We start from the raw sequence: 19736 nt of genomic DNA, 5'->3' as shown, positions 1-19736 counted from the left end.
ACGAATGTATGTGTAATAATTGGTAAAGTCATTTAACTACTTTTGAAAGAAGTCCATCCATCTATATTCTGCTGCTTATCTGGGTCCAGGATGTGGGGGCAGCAGTCCAACCAGAGATGCCCAGAAACTCCACTTCCTGTCACCCACACCAGCTCTTTCAGGGGGCCACTGAGGCCTTCCCAAGCCAGCTGAGAGAGGTAATCACTCAGGCATGTCATGGGTCTGCCCTGGGGTCTCTGCTCTAATTACCAACCCAGAGTGGGCACTCCACCCTTTTCCAGCTGAGAACAATGGTCTCAGACTTGGAGCTGCTAATTTTTATTCTTGGCGCTTCACACTTCACACTGCAAACCACCCCAGTGAGCGCTAAAGGCCAGCGCCTGATGAAGGACCACACCAGCAGCAAAAAGAGATGATCTTCAGGCCACAAAAAGGGGAGACCTTTTGGCTCTGACTAGAAATTGTGTCCATAAAACCATCCAACAGTCAGTGCCAACAGGTTTGACTGAGGACACAGCTAAAGAAACTACCTCTGTAGCTAACTTGTGTAACACCTGTCATGTACATCCATCCAGCCATGGATGGTAGAAAGTCATTTAAAAAAAATGAAATAGCGATAAAAACTTCCCAAAAAAGTGTGCTGGACCAACCAGAATAGACAGATTTGTGTCACATCAATGACAATCTGAAGTTGAGATGTAGATCTAAGAACTCTGAGAACAAAGCTGAGACTTTAATTCCATCACTGAGTCAAATTTCTGATACTGATGCACAAGCCACTCAAGCTTTCTTTGAATCTTACTGTTATCTAAAGCGCTGCTGATTAATTATTTCAGATAAAAGAAAGAAGGAAAATGCCCTGAATGTCATTTTGATGTCAAATTAAACTCAGAGAAACAGGCTGAACAAAGAAGAGATCTTATTTTGAATTTTCCTTTCCTTTGGGAACATGTTCTTAGACAAACCTCTTAAAATCTGTCCTACTTTGATTAAACTGACATTCCTTGACTTGCAAAAGACAGCACAAGCGTTTTTACTAAAGGAAGTTTTTCTAAATCAACAATTTAACAGTAGACCCTCTTGTAATTGTGATGGAGTTAAATAGGAAAAGTCAAATAAATTGAATGATGTCACTTTTGGCCTTAAAATCAACCACTCACCCTGCTATCCCCCTTTCTTATTTCATAAGAAGCCCTTATACAAAACAAATACAGTAATCACACTGCTGGATAAACCAAAACACGGGCCATCTCAACCAGTTTTATTCAGTGAAAATATTTAGAAACATCAGCTGTTTGCATCTGCTTGACTTCCATATAAACTGATATCCGGAGCTGTTAAGCAGCATCGCTACATATAATCCATCCAGCCTCACTTAGTCACTTTACCACCTGATCCGAGCACTCCTGCAGGCAAACCAGAGATGCTCGTGTGTCTCTGTGGATGCACTCAAAGCTCAGAGAGTCATGTTAGATCACAGGTGCATGAATATTAATGACATTATTTGGATCTTTGTTTAACAGCTTGGTAGGACTGACGTACATTCAAATCTGTACTGTTTGTACTGTTCCTGTCACTGTGGCACCCCCACACAAACAAAACAATGCTGCACACACACACACACACACACACACACACACACACACAAAATATTGGGCGTAAGGTCAAAGTATTCATGCTTAGATATTTGTCTAAAGGAGTGAATGTGAATGTCTCATCCAGCCTTTTAGGCCAATAAACGCACCCAGGATGTACCTGAATAGAAAATGGACTTCTAATGAAATAGATCTTCTTTCACTGATGTGTTACTGAACCTCCTCTATGTGGCCAAAGCCTTGTATCTACAACACTGGTGTGTTTAATGGTAACTGATCCATCGAAGGTGAAGCAGGAAGGACAAAAACTATGATAAATGGAGTAAAAGATAAATAAAGGAAGGAGAAAGGTAATGGAGAATGCATCGTGACAATCTAGGAAGAGTGGAAAGAAAAGGAAGGTAAGGAGCACAGAAAGAAAAGGGAGGAAGTAAAGAGTGAAATATGTAAAACTCCTCCAAACGGTCTCTGACTGCAACAGAACTTGAGTAAATGAACTTTCCACTTCTTACATGAACCAGAATTAAGGACTTGATGTCTGCCTGGAACAGCTGACCTGTGCAGATGTTCGCTGTGGATGATCTTTGCTAAAAAAAAAATTAAATAAAAAAATGTTTTTGGAGCAGATTTGGAGCCAGGGCAGGATGCCGTCAGCTGTGACACGTGCACATCTGTCAGTCTACTTCCTCCTGACAGTAGCTGTGTGTTCGGGGAGTGGGGGGGGAGATCCCGCCGACAGCCAGCTGTTAAACGAAGACACGTACGATGGAAGCTGACAGGACCTCCGCTTTGAAGTGACAGCTACCGCCATCAGGCCGCTAAAGCGTGTCAGCTAATAGGTGCAGTGAGAGGGTGACAGGTACAGTCAGGAGAGGGTCGCTGCCTCAGACAACATCTGAAGTGTTAGTCTTTAGTTAAAGGGATTGATCCAGTTCATGAAAGCTGACGTTTCCAGCTTTCAGAACTGCTGTTCAGTATTTGCTTTACTGGCATGCGCTTGTTAGCTTCACTTTCAGCATTCAGATGTTGTTGTACTTTTTTAGCGCTCTCCAGCAGGAGAGCTACAGGCTTTCTGAAGGTGTTTCCAAAATATTCTGTGGACTGTTTGTTTGTTTGGGGTTTTTTGTTTTAGACATTCAAGCATTAAAAAGCCACTTAAGTGAAGGGAAGATATAGTATTGAGTTCACACATAACAGACAGCAAAGAACCAACTTTAAAACAGATATTTAGCCACATTGTTGCTAACAGCCCGATGCATAAACACATGATTTGTTAGTTTTTTTTGCAAAAGAAAATAATCCAGCTTCATAAGAATGAAATTGCATTTTGTCATTAGCTGAGATGTATCAGCACAGTGTGCAATGTGTCCTTAAAAAAAAGTTGAAAAAACTTATGTACAATAATATCCTGCACACATTTCCCATTTTTCTAGCAAAATATAAAGAAATGAGGGGTGGCTCAAGCCTCTTGCACAGTCCTGTACATAAAACATTCAGTGGTCATTAATACATTTAAAAAGATAATTTTTAAATTGATTAATTGTCATCTCTGATCTTTATATCTGGGTTTTATTGAAAAAGCGTATCTTGTAAATATGTATATTAAGGTTCAGAGATAAATGTTCACATACATAGAGAGAAGTTGCAAACAATTTGCAATTTGAAGTCCTTTCTTGAGCTTTTCTTTATGTTGAGTACTGAGTTTTTCTGGGTATTTTTACAACAATCAATAATTTTACAATAATCCAAATGAAACCTACGTGAGGCTTTTCCAGACAGAGACACACTTGTTCGCTGGTTTTAGCTCAGTGAGAGAGTCTGTGCAGACATAACGGAGACGAGTTACAGCGGTTTCTCAGATGACATGTTAGGACTGAGAGCTGGTCAGCTCGACTGGTCCAGATTTAACTCGTTCAGGTTGTGTGAAGCTGAATGATCCAGAAATGTTCTCCCCTTTTCAACGACACTAGACTTTTTTTTTTTTAAATCTCACAAAGCCATTTTGACTGCACAGCTTCCACTCAGAGCGACTGTCGCTCTCTATCACTGGGACTCAAAACCTGTCAGGTTACAATCATCAGTTCAATCACCAGTCCTCCTGCCACCACTCTTTCTAAAGGAGAAACACCTCTTGGTACATCATTGTCACTTAAAAAGACAAGCTTGCAACAAAATGTTCTTCATGGGTCTGAATTGCGGTCTCCTGAGAATTCGATCAGTTATGATGTTAAAAGTGAGAATTTCAAAGACAACCACACATTTTAGGTTTAAGAATCGGAAAGGATTCAATAGCAGATTCAACATTCAATAATAGAACATAAAACTAAAGACATTTACGATAAAGAAACAAGTATTTTGCTGATCAAAGTCACCTAAAAGTCACTCGTCACGTCCTGCAGCCCCGATCTTCTCTAAACGTTACCCAGCAGAGCTGTGTGTCAGAAACCAAATGTCCAAATGAGTCACGTTGGACATTAAGTACACTTCACCCTCCCAGCTCCCTTGTGCAAATAGAGCAGGTAATTTTCTGGATAATTCACAGTCAGGAAGTGGGTGACACGCGACTCATCGCCATAAGCAAATTCAGTATTTCCAGTAGTAATAAAACATCTGATACAGAGGATCATCTGCTGTGTGACACAGCTGAGAAAGGGCCAGTTCTGATGATGTTTCAACCTCATACTGCAGGAATTCACATGTGAAAACAACTAAACACATGTTTATGACCAAAGATAAGATTCTATCACACGTTAACTCAACAAAAGAAGGAAAAACAAAAAAAACCCTTCAAACTGTGAACCTTTCACTTACCTTCCCGACTGCTGAAAAGTGTTAACCCCTGGCTAGACTCTCACTTATAAGCATCAAAGCAGCCCTGTTAATGTCTGACATCCTCACCTGTGCGTAGAGGTCATTCAAATAAAGCCGACCAGTGTATTCATTCAGAGCTGCTGTCAAACAGCCACCAGCAGAAATACATGGGTCTGAGAACCACCTCCCATAGAATAAATAAAATATTACAACTCTGGCACTCTACACCCGGTGACTGAGCTGTGATTATCGGCCAAGGGCACTCCACTGATCCCTGTGTGTGTGTGAAGTGTGAGCAACTTCTCTTATCAGGTGTGAGCAGAAAACAGGTTGTGTGGCTGGAAAATGGAAGATTTAGAGAACATACCGTAGGACATGGGGATGTCCAGATCGCCCTGCCAGGACATCTGCCCCGATTCGTCTATGGAGTGCTGCGCTATAAAAACACAACAGGCCTCTTGTTTATGGCCCATTCTTAATCTAATGCTCCTTTAATTTATTTGAATTTCAGAGGACAATAGGAGGGAAATCTACAACTGTGCCATGCTACGTTCACACTGGCTGCCTACAGAGTTGGAAAGTGTTACTTTGTCATTGGAAGTGTGGATTTAATCATAGATAAGAAATGTGTGTCTGTGTGGGAACTTTGCAAGATGTCACTTAAAGCCATTATGAATTGTAGCATCCAGTTTCCACTGAGCTGAAACAAAAGTCACATTCTTTGACTTTTTTTTTTACTGCGCAGTCCTGCACACAGTCATTTGGCAGAAAGAGCTCGACAGCACGGCACAGTGAGTGAAATGATTGTTATTCTGCACTTCACTGTACTGTGAAGTGAAAAACAGATAATGAGGATGGACTACCTTTCAAGTGGCCACGTCCAAGTGTGACAAACCCAGAGGAGATGAAGTTGTGCATGTCTTGGCCTCCGCTGCGCAGGTTCTCTTTTCCGTAATGTCCTGGTGAGACAAAGATTGTGGAAAATTAATATTTCAGCAACAAATTTGAGAGTTTAAAGGACGTGCTGTGTACTGTGCCTCAAGTTGAGACACGGGCTTGGTGATGCAGACTCAGATAAGCTGACATCATCTGTTTCACAACTCAAAAGGCAGTTGCATCATCATGTTAAGACTGACTACTGTTAAGTAAATCCTTCCCCGCTGTTACTGATCTCTTAATATGTTCGATCCACTACTGGTGAATATCTCAGGCTACGTTCACACTGCAGGTCTTAATGCTCAATTCCGATTTTTTGATCAAATCTGATTTTTTTATCTGGTTGTTCACACTACAAATAAAACGTGACAGCAAACGTGCTGTCACAGACCCAGGTCGGATTTGAAAATATCGGATTTGTGCCGTTCAAACTGTCATACCATGATGGGATATGGGTCGCATAGGGTCAAAAAAGTTTAAGGGGAAGTTTGATGCGCTTTCGCCTGCAGTAAGTGTTCTATGGACCTAAGGAAGATACACAAAGTGTCCGACACTCTGAGGCTCAAATATTTCTCATTTGTTTATTTTCCAAGTTTGTCGTCACTGTTGGAGCAGCAGCTGCTCGATATCCCGGATTTTCCAAAGATTATGAAAGGTTACATGAAAAGTAAAGGAAAAAAATGGATTATTGTGCACTTCTTAGGCCAGCTGGCATTCAAAACATTCATATTGTTAGAATGGTGACTTTTTAGTATTCATAGCTGCAAGTGTGCTGTGAAGTCTCATTCATTTTTCCTCTAAATAACATTATGAGACTCACAAGTTGAAAACCTTGGCCAACAGAAATCCTGCAGATTACATCGATGCAAAAACAGAACAAAAGAATTGTAAAATATTTGAAAGCTTTCTAATATTTGTACATGCATGTGAACTAAAAGACCTTACTTTAGTTTAAAATGTAATTTAATTTTGAGAGCCATCTACAAAAAAACCCCAAAACAACTTTTGAATTCTGGTTCTGTTTTGTGAACAGCAATGACAGCCGAGTCTCACTGACATCACATTTATGTGAAACTATTTCAAGCCAAACTTTTAGATAAAATGGGAACAATGTTACTCGAGATAATTAAAATGGCTGAAGTCAGATAAATTGGACTGGCGAATGCCAAAACACACTTTTCCTCTTTAGAGTCAGTCGCTCAGTCCTTCACAGATCAGTGCTCTCAAGACAGTTTGCTATTGGCTACCAGAGCAACATCACCAAAGTTCAACTCACCTGAATTTACTTGACCCCCTCAGGTAAATCCATTGATTGAAACCGCTCTATTGGAAAGAATTTAACCGAAACATTTCACCGTTTAAAATGCTGGTGTGGCTGCGCTTCTGAACTAAGGAGAGTCTGCAGTGAATTCCCAGCTGTTTCTGCCATTTTATAGAAGAGCAGCCGCAGATGACAAGAATACTAAACAGGGATAAAATGGCAAAACTGGCAAAACTGACTCTCAGGTGGGTTGATTAGCTTGTCAATATGCATTGCTTAAGGATGCCAGAAATGAAATCAGCAGATTTCAGGGTTTCATATTTCCTCTTTTTCAGTGGCCCTTCGTTTTTTCCGAAGTAGCTGAAACCCTTTGATAAAACTGCAGAGGTTTTGGCACCTTAGAAAGGAGGGAACTGGGTTGTTATATAATTCAGAATGATTTAAAGTCTAAGACTTTTGGAGACGTATTTATAAGAATGACCAGTGTTAAGTCTTATGTGCACATCCTGTTTGTGTTAAAAAATCTGTAATCAGTGATTTTCGCCTCATCAGGATGAACACGGGTGTAACTGAGAGCCTGGTCTGAACACAAAGGAGCAACACAAGGTGTCTGCTAGCACTGTGGCAGTGTTGAGCTGCCTAAAAGAAAATTAAAAACTGCAGCATTAATTAACAGATGAAAACCTTTTTAAAAAACATTATAGAGGTGGTTCATCAAACTGCTTCTCCTCCTCCTTCTCTCTGCTCTCTGTTCGCACCTCTCTGCATTAACTAGCAAAGAGTTAAATGCCTATTTCTCCAAAGAGCCACTTCAAAGTCAATAACATCACTCAGACCTTTGGGCCAGGGGAAGCCGAGATCGAACAGCATTTCAAATTATCATAATGAGAAGAAACACGTGGGAGCATTAGGCCTGGTCTTCATCACGCTGAAGTTTGGCACTGAAGCCTCGGCAACACAGCTCGTTTGTTTCCTTTTATCAAACCCAGAGGATGACTAAAGCCTGATTACTGACGCACTTTGACCACCACTGTTAGTTTGAGACCTTGAAAGAAATCAGGAAATATCCGAGGATGGGAGGTAGCATATTTCACTCCATTTAGTGCCTGATTTTTAATACTGCTCTCTCTGTGCAGATATGAATGCTGTACTATAGCTATGTTTAGTTTTTCTCACAGGGTGAAATGTTGATGATTCATAAATTCTGTACACTCAAAGGAAAACACCTAAAACACTAAAACCATGAGCTGGAGACACTCACCATGATATAAATTGCTTCCTTGAGGCAGCCTGAGCCTAAAGCCGCTTCGGTTTTTTATTTTATTTTATTTCTACTTGATGTGTTTGCAAACTTTGAGGAAAACACTGTATGACTCTCTCTATTTCTATGAAACTCCAGCCTGAAATAGTTTGGCTTAGTGTTATTTAGCTTTAAAGGGTGACTTACAGCAGCAGCATCCATATGAGCGTCACCAAAGCAAAATGGTTCCCACACATTTGTTACACTTCCAATACCAAAAATAGTGGTATCCTCATTTTTTACAACTGTTAATTATTCCTGAAACTGAGATGGAATGTGTCAGGACCTAAAAGTGTGACATTTCACCTCCATGAAATATACAGAAGTATAAAAGGGCATCCACATATTGAGCTGCACTGCAGCTGTTGGGAAGTTTTAAAAAAAGTTACCTTAAGGTGTGTTCTGGCCAAAAACTAAGGTTAACTTTGTATCCTTTGGACATATGTTACTGCTACAGATTATGCACTAATTTTAATATTTGTCTTCAAGCCAGCTTCTTGCTGTTATCTCGTTCCAGTTTTGCTCCAAATAGTTCTAGGACAAAATTCTAGGGAAATTTCAGATTTTGTTACCACTGGACAGAAATAAACAGACTATTTCCCCCAGTTTGCTAAGCTAATCTAACTCGATGCTGGTTGCAGAGATTTATGTCCTATATAAACAGATGAAAATGGTATCAGTCACCTGATTAAACAAATAAACAGACAAAAACAAACTCTTCATTCAGAGCAGCATTTGTCTTTTTCCTCATGCAGTTTAACAAAATTGAAGCATAAAACCAGCTGCATGCAGAAAACGTTTTCTCTTCCATTGTTCAAAGCCTCTGAATCTGCTCACCAGGACAACCAATTCATCTGGCATCTTGACCTGACACTGAGGTTTCTAGTTTGAAAAAGTGATTGTTCTCATTAGTCCTGCAGGAGGATGCACAATTACCCATATGAGCAAAAATCAAATGTCCCTCACCTACAGAAATCCCTCATCACTGAGAGCGGAGGCAATAACAGACTGAAGATGGAAACAGAGTGCAAGGTGTTGACAATTTTGTCAGGTAGCAGTCCCATGCACCACCTTTGGAGTGCTGACAGTGAGCCAGGCCTTATTAGCCCATATCAGTGCTGGCCTCACTAATGCTCTTGTGGCTGAATGTGAACAAATCCCTCCAGCCAGGGTTAAAAATGCGGTGCAACGTTTTCTCGGGGGAGCGAAAGCTGTTAAAGGAGAGGATTAATGTCTTTTGTATTTACCACAGTGGGTTCCTTCACATATACAATTATATTTAAATGTCAAGTAAAATAACGGAGTATAAGTATAATACATATAATACAGACACAGAAATCTTTGCTACTCTTCAAGCAAACCGATGCAATGACATCATCTTTTGAAAGTTTCAGCCCAAAGTTGTTTCCATCAAAACTAAGTTGCTGTGAGTGTCCTGAAAGGATGATTTCATTCTCCGTGTGGAAAGTGTGGAAGACATTTGTCGCCTATTTTCGCAGCAACATAGAAACTTTAGAGGACAAAATGAGAGTAGAGAACAAAACTCCAGGAAATTGAAGTGATAATGCTCGCTCTGGGACAGTTCTGGAGGGGCACTATCCTCACCAGAAGACACACTCCATCAGCATCATATCTTGATAGGCTATAATACAGTTTCTCCTCCGGAACAGCAAGTGCGATTTGCACATAACGCACTGCTGATGTTTTGAGTTCACATCCAGAACTCAACTCTTGCTACACGTCATAAACCTCTTTTAATGAGTTTTCCCTCTTTTTCTAACGCTGTCCTTTTTTGGGGGGGAGATACGACTTGGCTCTTGTAGGCTTATAATTCTTTGAAGGGCTATTTTTTAATCACAACATATAAAGACAAGTGATAAAAAAAGATTAAGAAGAGAGAATGAGCTTCATACTGTTAGAGCCCATCCGCTGAGTGTAGCTTCTTCTGAGTATATTTTATTATTCTCTTTCATGGTTGTATATCAGTGTTTCACAGAAGTCTATTCAAATCTGTCTTCATTCTCTCTGCCCATTAACTCTGATTTGTTGCAGCGATCCAGAGGATGGTTTCAGGCGGCCAAAAGACCACTGCACCTGTGGGATCATGGACATCTTTCTTTCTTTTTCTGCTTAAATAGCTGGCTTAAATAGTAAACACCATGAGGTCAAGGAAAGGATGAAGAGGGAATTCGAGTTCATCTACTGTTTGAAACAGATGACCAGTGAAGAAACATGAAATGTAAATCGCTCTAATAGAGTCCAAGGATAAAAACATAGAACTAAAACATAAGCATGTCCTCTTTAGCCCAGACCTTTTTCTACTACTTTAAAATTACTGCAGTGTTTTGTTGTTGCCCTCATAAAAACTTACATTTCCTCAGTTTCTCGATATAATGAAAACCAAATGCAGTGTGTGTTTCATGCATAAACTGATCTGTCTTTATAATGTTCTGTAAAGCTAACAGTAATTATGATAATGAAAATAAAGCCGCATGCTGCCATGCAGCAACAAACTCTCCTCATTCTTTTGGTGAGTGGGCTCACAAATCCACATATTTAACAATAGTAATAATAATATGTTGCAATACAACATGTAAATGCTCCCACTAACACTGTAATACTTAACAGAGACAGTTTTCCTCATTTTAAATTCCCATCACTGTCCAAAATTTCTGCCATCTCAGCCTAAACATCCGTCATCCTCCTTAAGGTCTCCATTCACCCGTTCACTGGGAGGTCTGCTGTTCACACAGCAAACAATAGCCGGGTAATAAAACACGGGTTTCATAATTTACCAACATCTTTTCTGTGGGTGTTACCATATACTGAAGAAAGTTATGTATCACTTTGTGAATCACACACAGACTAGTCTTTACTCGGTGTTTGTACTCACACAAACAGACACTGAAGCTTATTCTAAAAGCTGCTTCAATGTTTTATCCAGACAGATGAGCTTTTAAACTTACCCCTAATGCATTTCTGCTACTTTGGCGTCACTTCTGCCTGTTTGAGGGTTAAGGGTTGGTGTTGGGGTTAAACCTAGAATTCGTTTAGGGTTTAGGTAAGAGTCTCAGGCTTGGTTGTGATGTTTAAAGAATGCATTAATGCCAATAAACTGACACCATTTCCCCAAACTTCCTGGCTTTCACGACTTTTTGAACCAGTGCTGCAGCTTATATGCCAAATTACTACAGCATCAGAAAGTGATTGTATTAGCTCAACCTTGACAAATAAAATGCAGTTTATTACTTTAAAGAAACACTCACTAATCCAGTTATAATTTCAAGTAGCAAAGGCAATATCTCAGAAAACATCCCCCTGGGTCTCGGCTGTTGTTTTGAGAGTTTATGAAGTTCACCTTTGAATCCCAAAGCAGAGCAAAATGGCAACAAATTATAGGAAAATGATGGAAAAGAACGTACACTGTATTATTTTTCGACCATCTGAGTTGGTGATTATGCAAGAAATGACTTACTTTTCTTTCTTGTTTGCTTTTCTTTGGTAAAACACAAACTTATAGGCTCGTGTTGCTTCTCCTGTCTGTTGGAGCAGTTCCATTTCAATCATATATGCCAATGAAATCAAGTCATGCTCTGATATCCTGCTACTCAGTACTGTCAGTATGAGCTCTCCTCTGACACTTTGCTTCATGTTGGGTGGTGGTGCTGATGGAGAAAATGGTGAAGGCAGAATGACACCAGAGTAAAACATAACACTACTGAATCTGGGACACCATACTAGGGCACTTAGCAAACAAGCTGATCCCTGGAGCTGGGATCTGGAGACCGACCAGATAAAAGTAGCAGGAACAGCGTTACACCAGAATTATCTCTGGACAAAAAGGTGGCGTAATCCCGCAGAAGATAATAGTTTACGTCTAAATTTTTAGCCAATGCTGAGTAGGCTTATGCAACCTTAGCATGAGGGAGAGAAGAACTCAGACAGAGGATTGCGTTTCATTTATGCACCTCCGTAAATGCTGGCTCTATAGAGCAACTCAAGAAAAAGGATCTGTTTCACTGGATGCCAATCACAGGACGCTGTTGCAGATTAACGAGAGCAAAGGAGGTCTCTGTTTACGTCGCTTAACGCCCGCACGTCACAACATCGTAAAGCTGGATTTGTAAATGGACGTAGGGTGAGAGCTACACATAAAGCCAGTTATTTGGCCTTCACACACACACTCTATTTTACAGTCTGACTTATTGATCCCAATAAAAGCAGAGCAGTGTCACCTACCATGGTTTGCTGCCTTAGTGTGAACAGGTGTGTAATGATTCTTCAAGGTTCTGACCGGTGTCTCATCTTTGGGGGACCCGTCAAGCGCTGCGATGTTTTCGTGCTCATACTGAGATATGGGAACCGGTCCTTGTTGTCTCAAAATGTCAGCCAGGGCTCTGAAAGGAAACCGCAGTGATGTTAAAAACATGAACTGATATGTTCTCGTTTCCAATTGCCAACATTTTCTTTTCTTAGCTCTTCCTAATTTGTTTAGCTGCAGCTTCAATTTGAGCCACAGAGGTTTGGGGCAAGGCGAAAAGGAAATCCTAATTACATCCACAATCACGAGGGAGTCAGGTGGTCAATAAAGCAATGCACACGATACAGAGTGTTATTTGTACCGGACTCAAGCTCGAGGCCTGTTTGCAAAGCGTTAAATCAGTGTCTTTTCTTTGCAGCTGCAAAATAAAAGTGATATTTCACTAATTCTGCTTCCAACTTTTGGAGGCTCAGTGTCTGTCTCTGACACTGAGTGCCAGCAGTGCGCTTTCTTAGAGGAAATGAAAGGGCAATTTAACTGTGTCAATGTCAACCTAAAGGAACCACACAGTCCACTTTTCCATAACTCTGTGACTTTGGGAGATATACTGTATATTAATAGCATTTCCCTTCCAGGATGAGCACACTTTAGCTGTTTCGTTTTCACAGACAGAGGCGACCTGATTTTGCATTGTCCCAGTTGATACCTCGTTGCGTGCAGCAGGAGCACATCCTGTATAGTTTGCAGGAACTGACCCAACTTTAATCAGGTATAAAACTGCAAATTGTGAAGGAAGCAAGTTTCACACAGCTTCTTCAAAACTGTAGGAGCAGCTGTTATAAATGTGATTACTGTTTATATGGAATTTTATTGCATAATTCTTTAATTAAATCTATAATGTTATTTACAAAGAAGACTCAATAAGGAAAAAAGTACTTGGTAAAAATAAAGTCCTAAAATTAAGTTACAAGTAGAATCTTTTAGGATCCAATAAGAGAAAAAAATGGAGCAAGAATAATCAGTCAAAGATGCACAACCCAATTTGATCATATTTTACAGTCAGAATATTACAGACTTTAAAATGAAGACAGCCTCTAAATTAACTGGGAAAAATAATTACTGTGGTAAACCAAGTTTGACCACAGTAATTACAAAGGGCCAAGAATCGATCCTTGGGGAACACCGCAATTAAACTCACCTACTGTTGTTACGATAGAGCTCTAATAGCAAAACTGTTTATGTAACAACTTTAATATAAAGGATAGGTATAATATTGCATATGTTGTCTTGTTGAAATGAACTGAAACCAAAAATCCTCCAATTTCAGTGATTTATGTGAACGTGAGTGAGTCGAACTGTTGCAAGACGCCTTTCATTTGTCTTTGAACATCTACAAAGTTACAGGTGAGCTGTGTAGGGTTAGATTTGAATAAGAATGTGTTTAACCACATCCTAAATAGGCAAATTTATGGAAACTTGGAGCTGTTACATTTCAAATGAAGTCTAATCCATATTGTTGTTATACGTTTTCTGATAAAAGGTTCATATAAAGGGTTTGAACATTAACCAGACTCCGCCCCCTAACCCTAGATGTGGTCTCCTGTGTCCTGGTGGATGTGAAGAGGTTAAGTCAAACCAACCGCCCTGCACCGCGCTGCCCCAAACGCTCACAAGCACCAAATGTGTAACTAGCATAAATTGCATCTTGTGTTTTTTTCCGAGAAAAGCGATCAATAAAACTTTAGCTCTCACTCACATTTCTTGTGTTTCGGTGAAGGTCACAGACCAAACAGCAAAGGTCTGCCAACAGCTCAATATTCTGCTCACATTCCTCCCTCAGTCACAGAGGTAGGAGTCTAAATCACTTTGGAGAAGCACCGGAAATTAAGAGAGACGCTCACACTTTTCAGGAGCAGGCCCTTGCCAAATATAAAGCTAATCCCATGTTCCACTACTTCTTTGTGGTCACGGCTGTCAGCATGAATGTCTGCTGCCAGCCTCTGAGGTCTATTCCAGCAGACATCATTACAACAGCTCTATGTGCCAAATGGTTGGTGAAAATAAATAAATCATAAAAAGAGGGAAAATGCTACTGAGCACCCAGCAGGCCGTGCCTCCTCGTTTAATTGTCCTCTCTCTAAACTCTCGACACCAGCCCTCGTATTGAAGTGGTGACATTAAGCAGATCCACTTGAAAGTACACCCCATGGCTAGGATGGAAAAGCAGTACGAAGGCATAAATCTAAATGTTGCTTCACTTTTCAAAGCACAGACTAAAAAAAATCTGCATCCTGATATTTCTTGTTATTTTTGTGTCCATTTCAAACACAATACTGTATTATAAAGTCCATATGGATATTAAAAGCTTGCTGTGCCAGCTTTTGAAAGGAGAAAGCCAACACTCTAGCTTAAATTGAATCTATAATTGATTTGCTGAAAAGGTTTCTTTGTGTTGTTTGTCAGAGCTTGAATTTGGACATTTTCTATCAAGAACTTGTTACTGTGTTTCTCTAAGAAAGACGGCTGAGTAATCTCCCTCGACATTTTCAAATCAGCAGGCAACAAAGCTTCATGACCCGAGCATAACAATGCGCAGTTATCATTAAGTCAACTTCTGGGCTCTGGCAGAGAAACAAGACGTCCTCTCCTGCTCTGTCCAAAGTCAACTATGGATAATAGGAGGTGACTCCAGAGACTATTGAACAACAGCAGTGACTAACTGACTATAATTCTTCTTTAATTGTGGGTGGAAAATGGTATTTTAGTCAAACCTACGCCTAATTAAACACTATCCTTAATTATCCTTTTAATACCTGCTTCAGTGACGACGAAATATCCATCAGACATGGAAGCAATCAGCTATGTGCAAAATGGATAGTCCATCAAACAGTGAAACAGACATTGGTTTTCCAGTTTACCTGTTCTGTACTTCCTGTTGAAGAAGATGCATCCAAAAAGATTTTTTCAATCTCAAGGTGGAAGCCAAAATTCAAAACAACACAAGAAATTCTAACCACACACCACACTAACAATTAAAGGATCCCTACTGTAGAAGTTTACTCTATAACAGCATGAGGTGATATACTACGATACCATAAAAGTCATGCCTGCGGACGAAAGCAACCTATAAAGACTTGTGTAACATTATGACTTTACAGTTACAGTCACCACACTGCCAAATCTTCAGATCCTCTGTTGCAAAACCTAAAATGTTTCAGCCATAAGTAAAGTAGGTCACGTGGTCTTTTGCTGGTATCTGAGGAACTGAACACCAAGTTTATTTCTTTTATCTTTAATGTCAGCACAATGCATGTCGAAACTGTGAAGCCAAATAACAATGACATAACTATTAGATGACTTTTGTGCTACCATTTGGCATAAAGTTGCTTCTAAAATGTTTCCTATCATCATCATTATTATTATTATCACATTATAGTTCATTGTAAAATAATAGTTCAGAAAGGCAGAATAGGCAGAATTTTTTCCATTCGAAGTATCATTCAGTCCGTGTCAGGTGACATGGGATCTGTGTGCTGCCATTTCACAGACCTCTTTGAGAAAGATGGGGTGGCCACAGTGGCTCACTTCCATTTAAAGCTACAGACAGTGACAGAGCCATATGGAAACCACAGCTGTACACATTTGGTAGCAAACATGAAGAACTAGTGTGGCATTTTGAGCAATCATGCCAAAGAGGATGATTCAAATGTAGATTTACTTAATCTGTAATCCCTTTGTTATTAAAGATAACAAATATAACAAAGTTTTTAGTTGCTTTAGGGTTCTGTGGATGGATGGATAGACAGACAGTGGCAACATTTGGAGTGAGAAATAAGCTCCCCATGATCTTGCATCTGCCCTTTGATTTGCATAAAGTACCAAAGTTCTCAGTTTTATTCAAATAGGGAGTAGGGTCCTCCACACTTTATCACTTAGAATGCAATGCAAAGCCTCCAGACTGTACTGCATAGAAAATAAATGAGAAATGTGGAATGTGATATATCCTGCTGAAATGAACCATAGTCTGAATTTTTCCACAGTTATCTGACTTTTTCTGGGCTGCAGACAATACAGTCCTGAAAAATCAGTTATTCTTTGTAAGTTATTAAGAGTCTAACCGCAATAATCCAAGCTTTGGAATTGACAGTCATGAATTTTTCAAGTTATAAGAAACTGCACGATTTTACACTCAGGTAAAAGCTTTCCATATAGACTTACAACAGCACACCATTTGGAGTGTTTGGCACAGCAGACTTTCAGATGCACAACGGTGCCCATAATTTGGTCAGCTGAATTATTTTTAGGCAACAAAGAATGCCTTGAAGCTGAAAAAATAGAGGAAGAGGTCTGATTCAGGACATAAGGGCTGGAAACAGAAGTCATTTGCATGGAAAATGTCTTATAATTGACTTTCTGATGATGATGATGATGTGTGTGTGGGGGGGGCAAACATTGCCTTTGGCCCGTTCCACACATCATACAGCAATTTGTTCAGCTTGTGACTGAAATGGCCACAGGATGTGTTTTTATGTGGCTTTAATATTCACTGAGCAATTCAGTGACCACTACTGGTGCCTCGAGGACTTAAAAAAAAATGTCATTGCAGAACAGACCACTCCCATCACGATGAACGTGATCACTTATAATGGTTTTCAGTGGCATTTGCTTTATTCCCTGGAGGTTTGACGGACATAAAATACCACCACCCGCCTTCAAGGATTGCCAGAGAATGGGATGTGTGCCCTGTAAAGGTATCTATGATTTTTGATTTTTTAAAAGCAAATCTCTGGGAAAAAGAGTAATGGTACATGTTAAAAGGTCATAGGGTAGACTGAACCCATGATATTTAAGGTGTAAGTTATGTGCGTTGCTATATATTAGTTGATTCCCCATGAGAGCAACTATATAGATTGGCTTTTAAAGCTATTGGAGGGAATTGACAGCAAAAAGTCTGATTGTGAGCTGAAGTCTGTGTCAATCTGCAAAAAAGGCTTCCCCATCTGATCATTTGATAAACTGTAGATTTAAGAATTAGTCTTAATTACTCTGACACATGAAAACAGGTTCAGATTTATATGAGTAAACGGCACTGAAAGAGTCCAGACAGGAACACAAGTGTAAACTGTGTGTAACATAAAGGACATCTTTTAAAATTTATATTTTCCCAGACTGGATTGTGACAACATTAAAAAAAATAAAAGATCTCACCTGTGCACGTTCATTTCCTGAGGGGGCTTCGTGGCTTTATCGTAGGCAACTTTTGCAGAAATCCCAATGGCAATGATGAGCGCAATGACCCCGCAGGTGATGTACACCGTGGTGTTGGTCTGGTCCAGCTCGGGGTCGTACGTGTCACCGGTTGGCGCCGGTGACGGGGGCTGGGTTTTGATCCAGTCCGGGGTGATGTAGTTGTTGCAGCTGTTCTGCTCTAGCCGCTTCCCCCGGTCCGCGCAGCAGAAGCGCAGGAAGCAGCTGCCGCAGCAGAAGCGGTGGTCGGTGTTGTTGCAGGCGAACGCGTTGTCGAACTGACCGCTCACGTCGTAGTAGCCCTTACAGGTGTCGTGCTGGAACGCGACGAGCGGCGGAGCCTGGACCTGGGTGATCTTCCCCGGGACGGCGGCGGCTCCGGGGACCGCGGTGGTGCTGCCGTTGACCTCCTTCACCTTTGGGATCCTCCTCAGCGGGGTTTTGTTCTTTTTGTTAGCGGTGGCGGCGCACAGGACATTCAGAGGGTCTAAGTAAACCAAAAGAAGCAGAAGGTGCTTTATCCCCATCATTTGATGACGCGCTGCTGTTTGTTTGCTGGCCCCCACTCTCTTCTCTTTCTTCACTGAATATCACTCTTCCACTTCTTACCGGGTGGAGCTTCTTGCGGGTTTCTTCACCGCGGGTACTCCTGTCTGCGCCGAGCTCTTGATCACGGACTTTAATTGGCAGATTTTGCACTCATCGGACACGCAATGCATCTTCACACGTCGTGGTCATCCAATAAAGAGCGTGTTTTTCTTCTAAAGTTGGGTCTGACCAAAGGTCTGGATTTATATCTGGACACAGATACCCGATAAATACACAGAGTCCTTCAGGGGAATCTGTCTTTGCTTTGCCACGAGCTGTTGGTCTCGAGTATGATCGGGGCTCTTAGTTACACTGTGGAGAAGAGAGGGGTTATCCATGAGAAACTTTGTCAATACAGACAGAGATAAAGCTGCGACAACCGGACCGACTTTAAACACGCGAACACTTTCAGCACCGTGGACAGCGCCCAAGTTTCCCTTTGGCTTACTGGAGCGCTTCAGCACCCGGAAAGTAAAAAACACCGACCCGTTTCTATATTCATATAATTCAAAACACCAATTTCGGCTACTTTGGTTTAAAAAAGAACCAATTCTTAATCTTGACTTGCACGGAGATCCCAAATATGCCGCTGCGTTGCGTTGTGTCGCCTCGTCTGTTTCCATTTTATGCATAAACTTTATTTCTTCCGACTTCCTGACCTGTAAAGTAACTTCTGCTCGTTTCTAAAGAGAGATAAATGGTCTGATTTAAAGAGAGAGAAGAAGAACATGAGGACTTACCAGGTTAACAGTGGCCGGTAACAGGGTTGTCTCAGCCACTGCCACTGAATCAAAGAGCCTCGGCAAGACAAGAGGCAAGACCTCTCTCTCCTCTTCGGCCCGCCTCCTTCCATCTCTCTCTCTCTCTCTCTCTCTCTCTCTCTCTCTGTCTTCCCCACCCACGTCACCGATACAGGTACTTCACTTAATTATCAATCATCTCTGCTCCCCTCTTCTTTGGTCATATGCCTGCAGGCTGCACTCGATAAGTCGCGAGGTGGAAAAACCACAAAGATAACAGTGTATTAGAAGTTGTCTGCAGAGGCGAGGCGCTGCTGTTGGTGTATATTCACGCATCAGTGCGCACACAAGCTGTGCGTGCGTGTGTGCGTGCGTGTGTCTATGCAAACATGCCCCAGCTGGTTTACTTTAGAATTATAAATCAAAGCCCATCCAAGTGGAGGGGGAGGTGAGACGGATTTGGGCGCTGCAGAAATATCTTGAAGCGGGGAGGAAGTTTTAATTTGACGTTCAGAGTAAAAGCTGAATTTAGGGAAAGGACTGCTTTAAGAAAGGTTAATATTAAGCACATACATATGAGAGTATTTCAGAAATCCTGCTTTTGCAATCAGATTACTCATTCCTTCACTTTAATGTCAACATCTGACTGACATATTTGAATATTCTGTACACTGATGGGAAACAAATGACTTTAAGATGACATTTTCTCAGTTAACCGCAGCTCCCAGAAAATATTTTCTACAAATGCTGACTTGATTTTCAGGATATGCTTCACAGATCTGACAATTTAAAAGTCAAACTTGAGAATGTTTTACTAAATATGGCTTTTGGGAATCATGACTTCGGGCTGCCATTTAATTTCAGTGTCAAAGATTTTCCTAAAATCATTTTCCCATTGAAGTCATTTACTTTACTTCAAATTTCTGGCGAAACCAATGTTAAGTTACCTTTCATGCATTTGTCTTGATGACTCTAAGCTCAGTGTTTTCTACACTAC

The 19736-nt window shown here is 40.8% G+C and overlaps 1 protein-coding gene across 3 annotated transcripts in view; it reads right to left on the bottom strand.

Moving 5' to 3' along the window:
• The window catches only part of LOC100705402 (shisa family member 6), an 85361-nt gene extending 65880 nt beyond the window's left edge, over positions 1–19481 (bottom strand). Inside the window, exons 1-5 of one of the 3 annotated variants that reach the window (XM_025906453.1) lie at positions 18740–19481; positions 17373–18311; positions 12143–12300; positions 5270–5365; positions 4774–4842 (exon numbers count right to left, since the gene is read on the bottom strand). In XM_025906453.1, the coding sequence (XP_025762238.1) occupies positions 4774–4842; positions 5270–5365; positions 12143–12300; positions 17373–17941 (892 nt within the window). In that variant the 5' untranslated portion in view covers positions 17942–18311; positions 18740–19481. The remainder of the gene's footprint in view (positions 1–4773; positions 4843–5269; positions 5366–12142; positions 12301–17372; positions 18312–18739) is intronic. The other 2 variants (XM_019357619.2, XM_025906452.1) reach the window with 2 other exon arrangements.
• Positions 19482–19736: the final 255 nt, after the last annotated feature.

Source organism: Oreochromis niloticus, linkage group LG4 (genome assembly GCF_001858045.2).
Source record: "Oreochromis niloticus isolate F11D_XX linkage group LG4, O_niloticus_UMD_NMBU, whole genome shotgun sequence".
Classification (NCBI taxonomy): Eukaryota; Metazoa; Chordata; class Actinopteri; order Cichliformes; family Cichlidae; genus Oreochromis; species Oreochromis niloticus.
The sequence above is the reverse complement of the archived record's forward strand: the minus strand, read 5'-3'. Positions and strand labels throughout refer to the sequence as shown.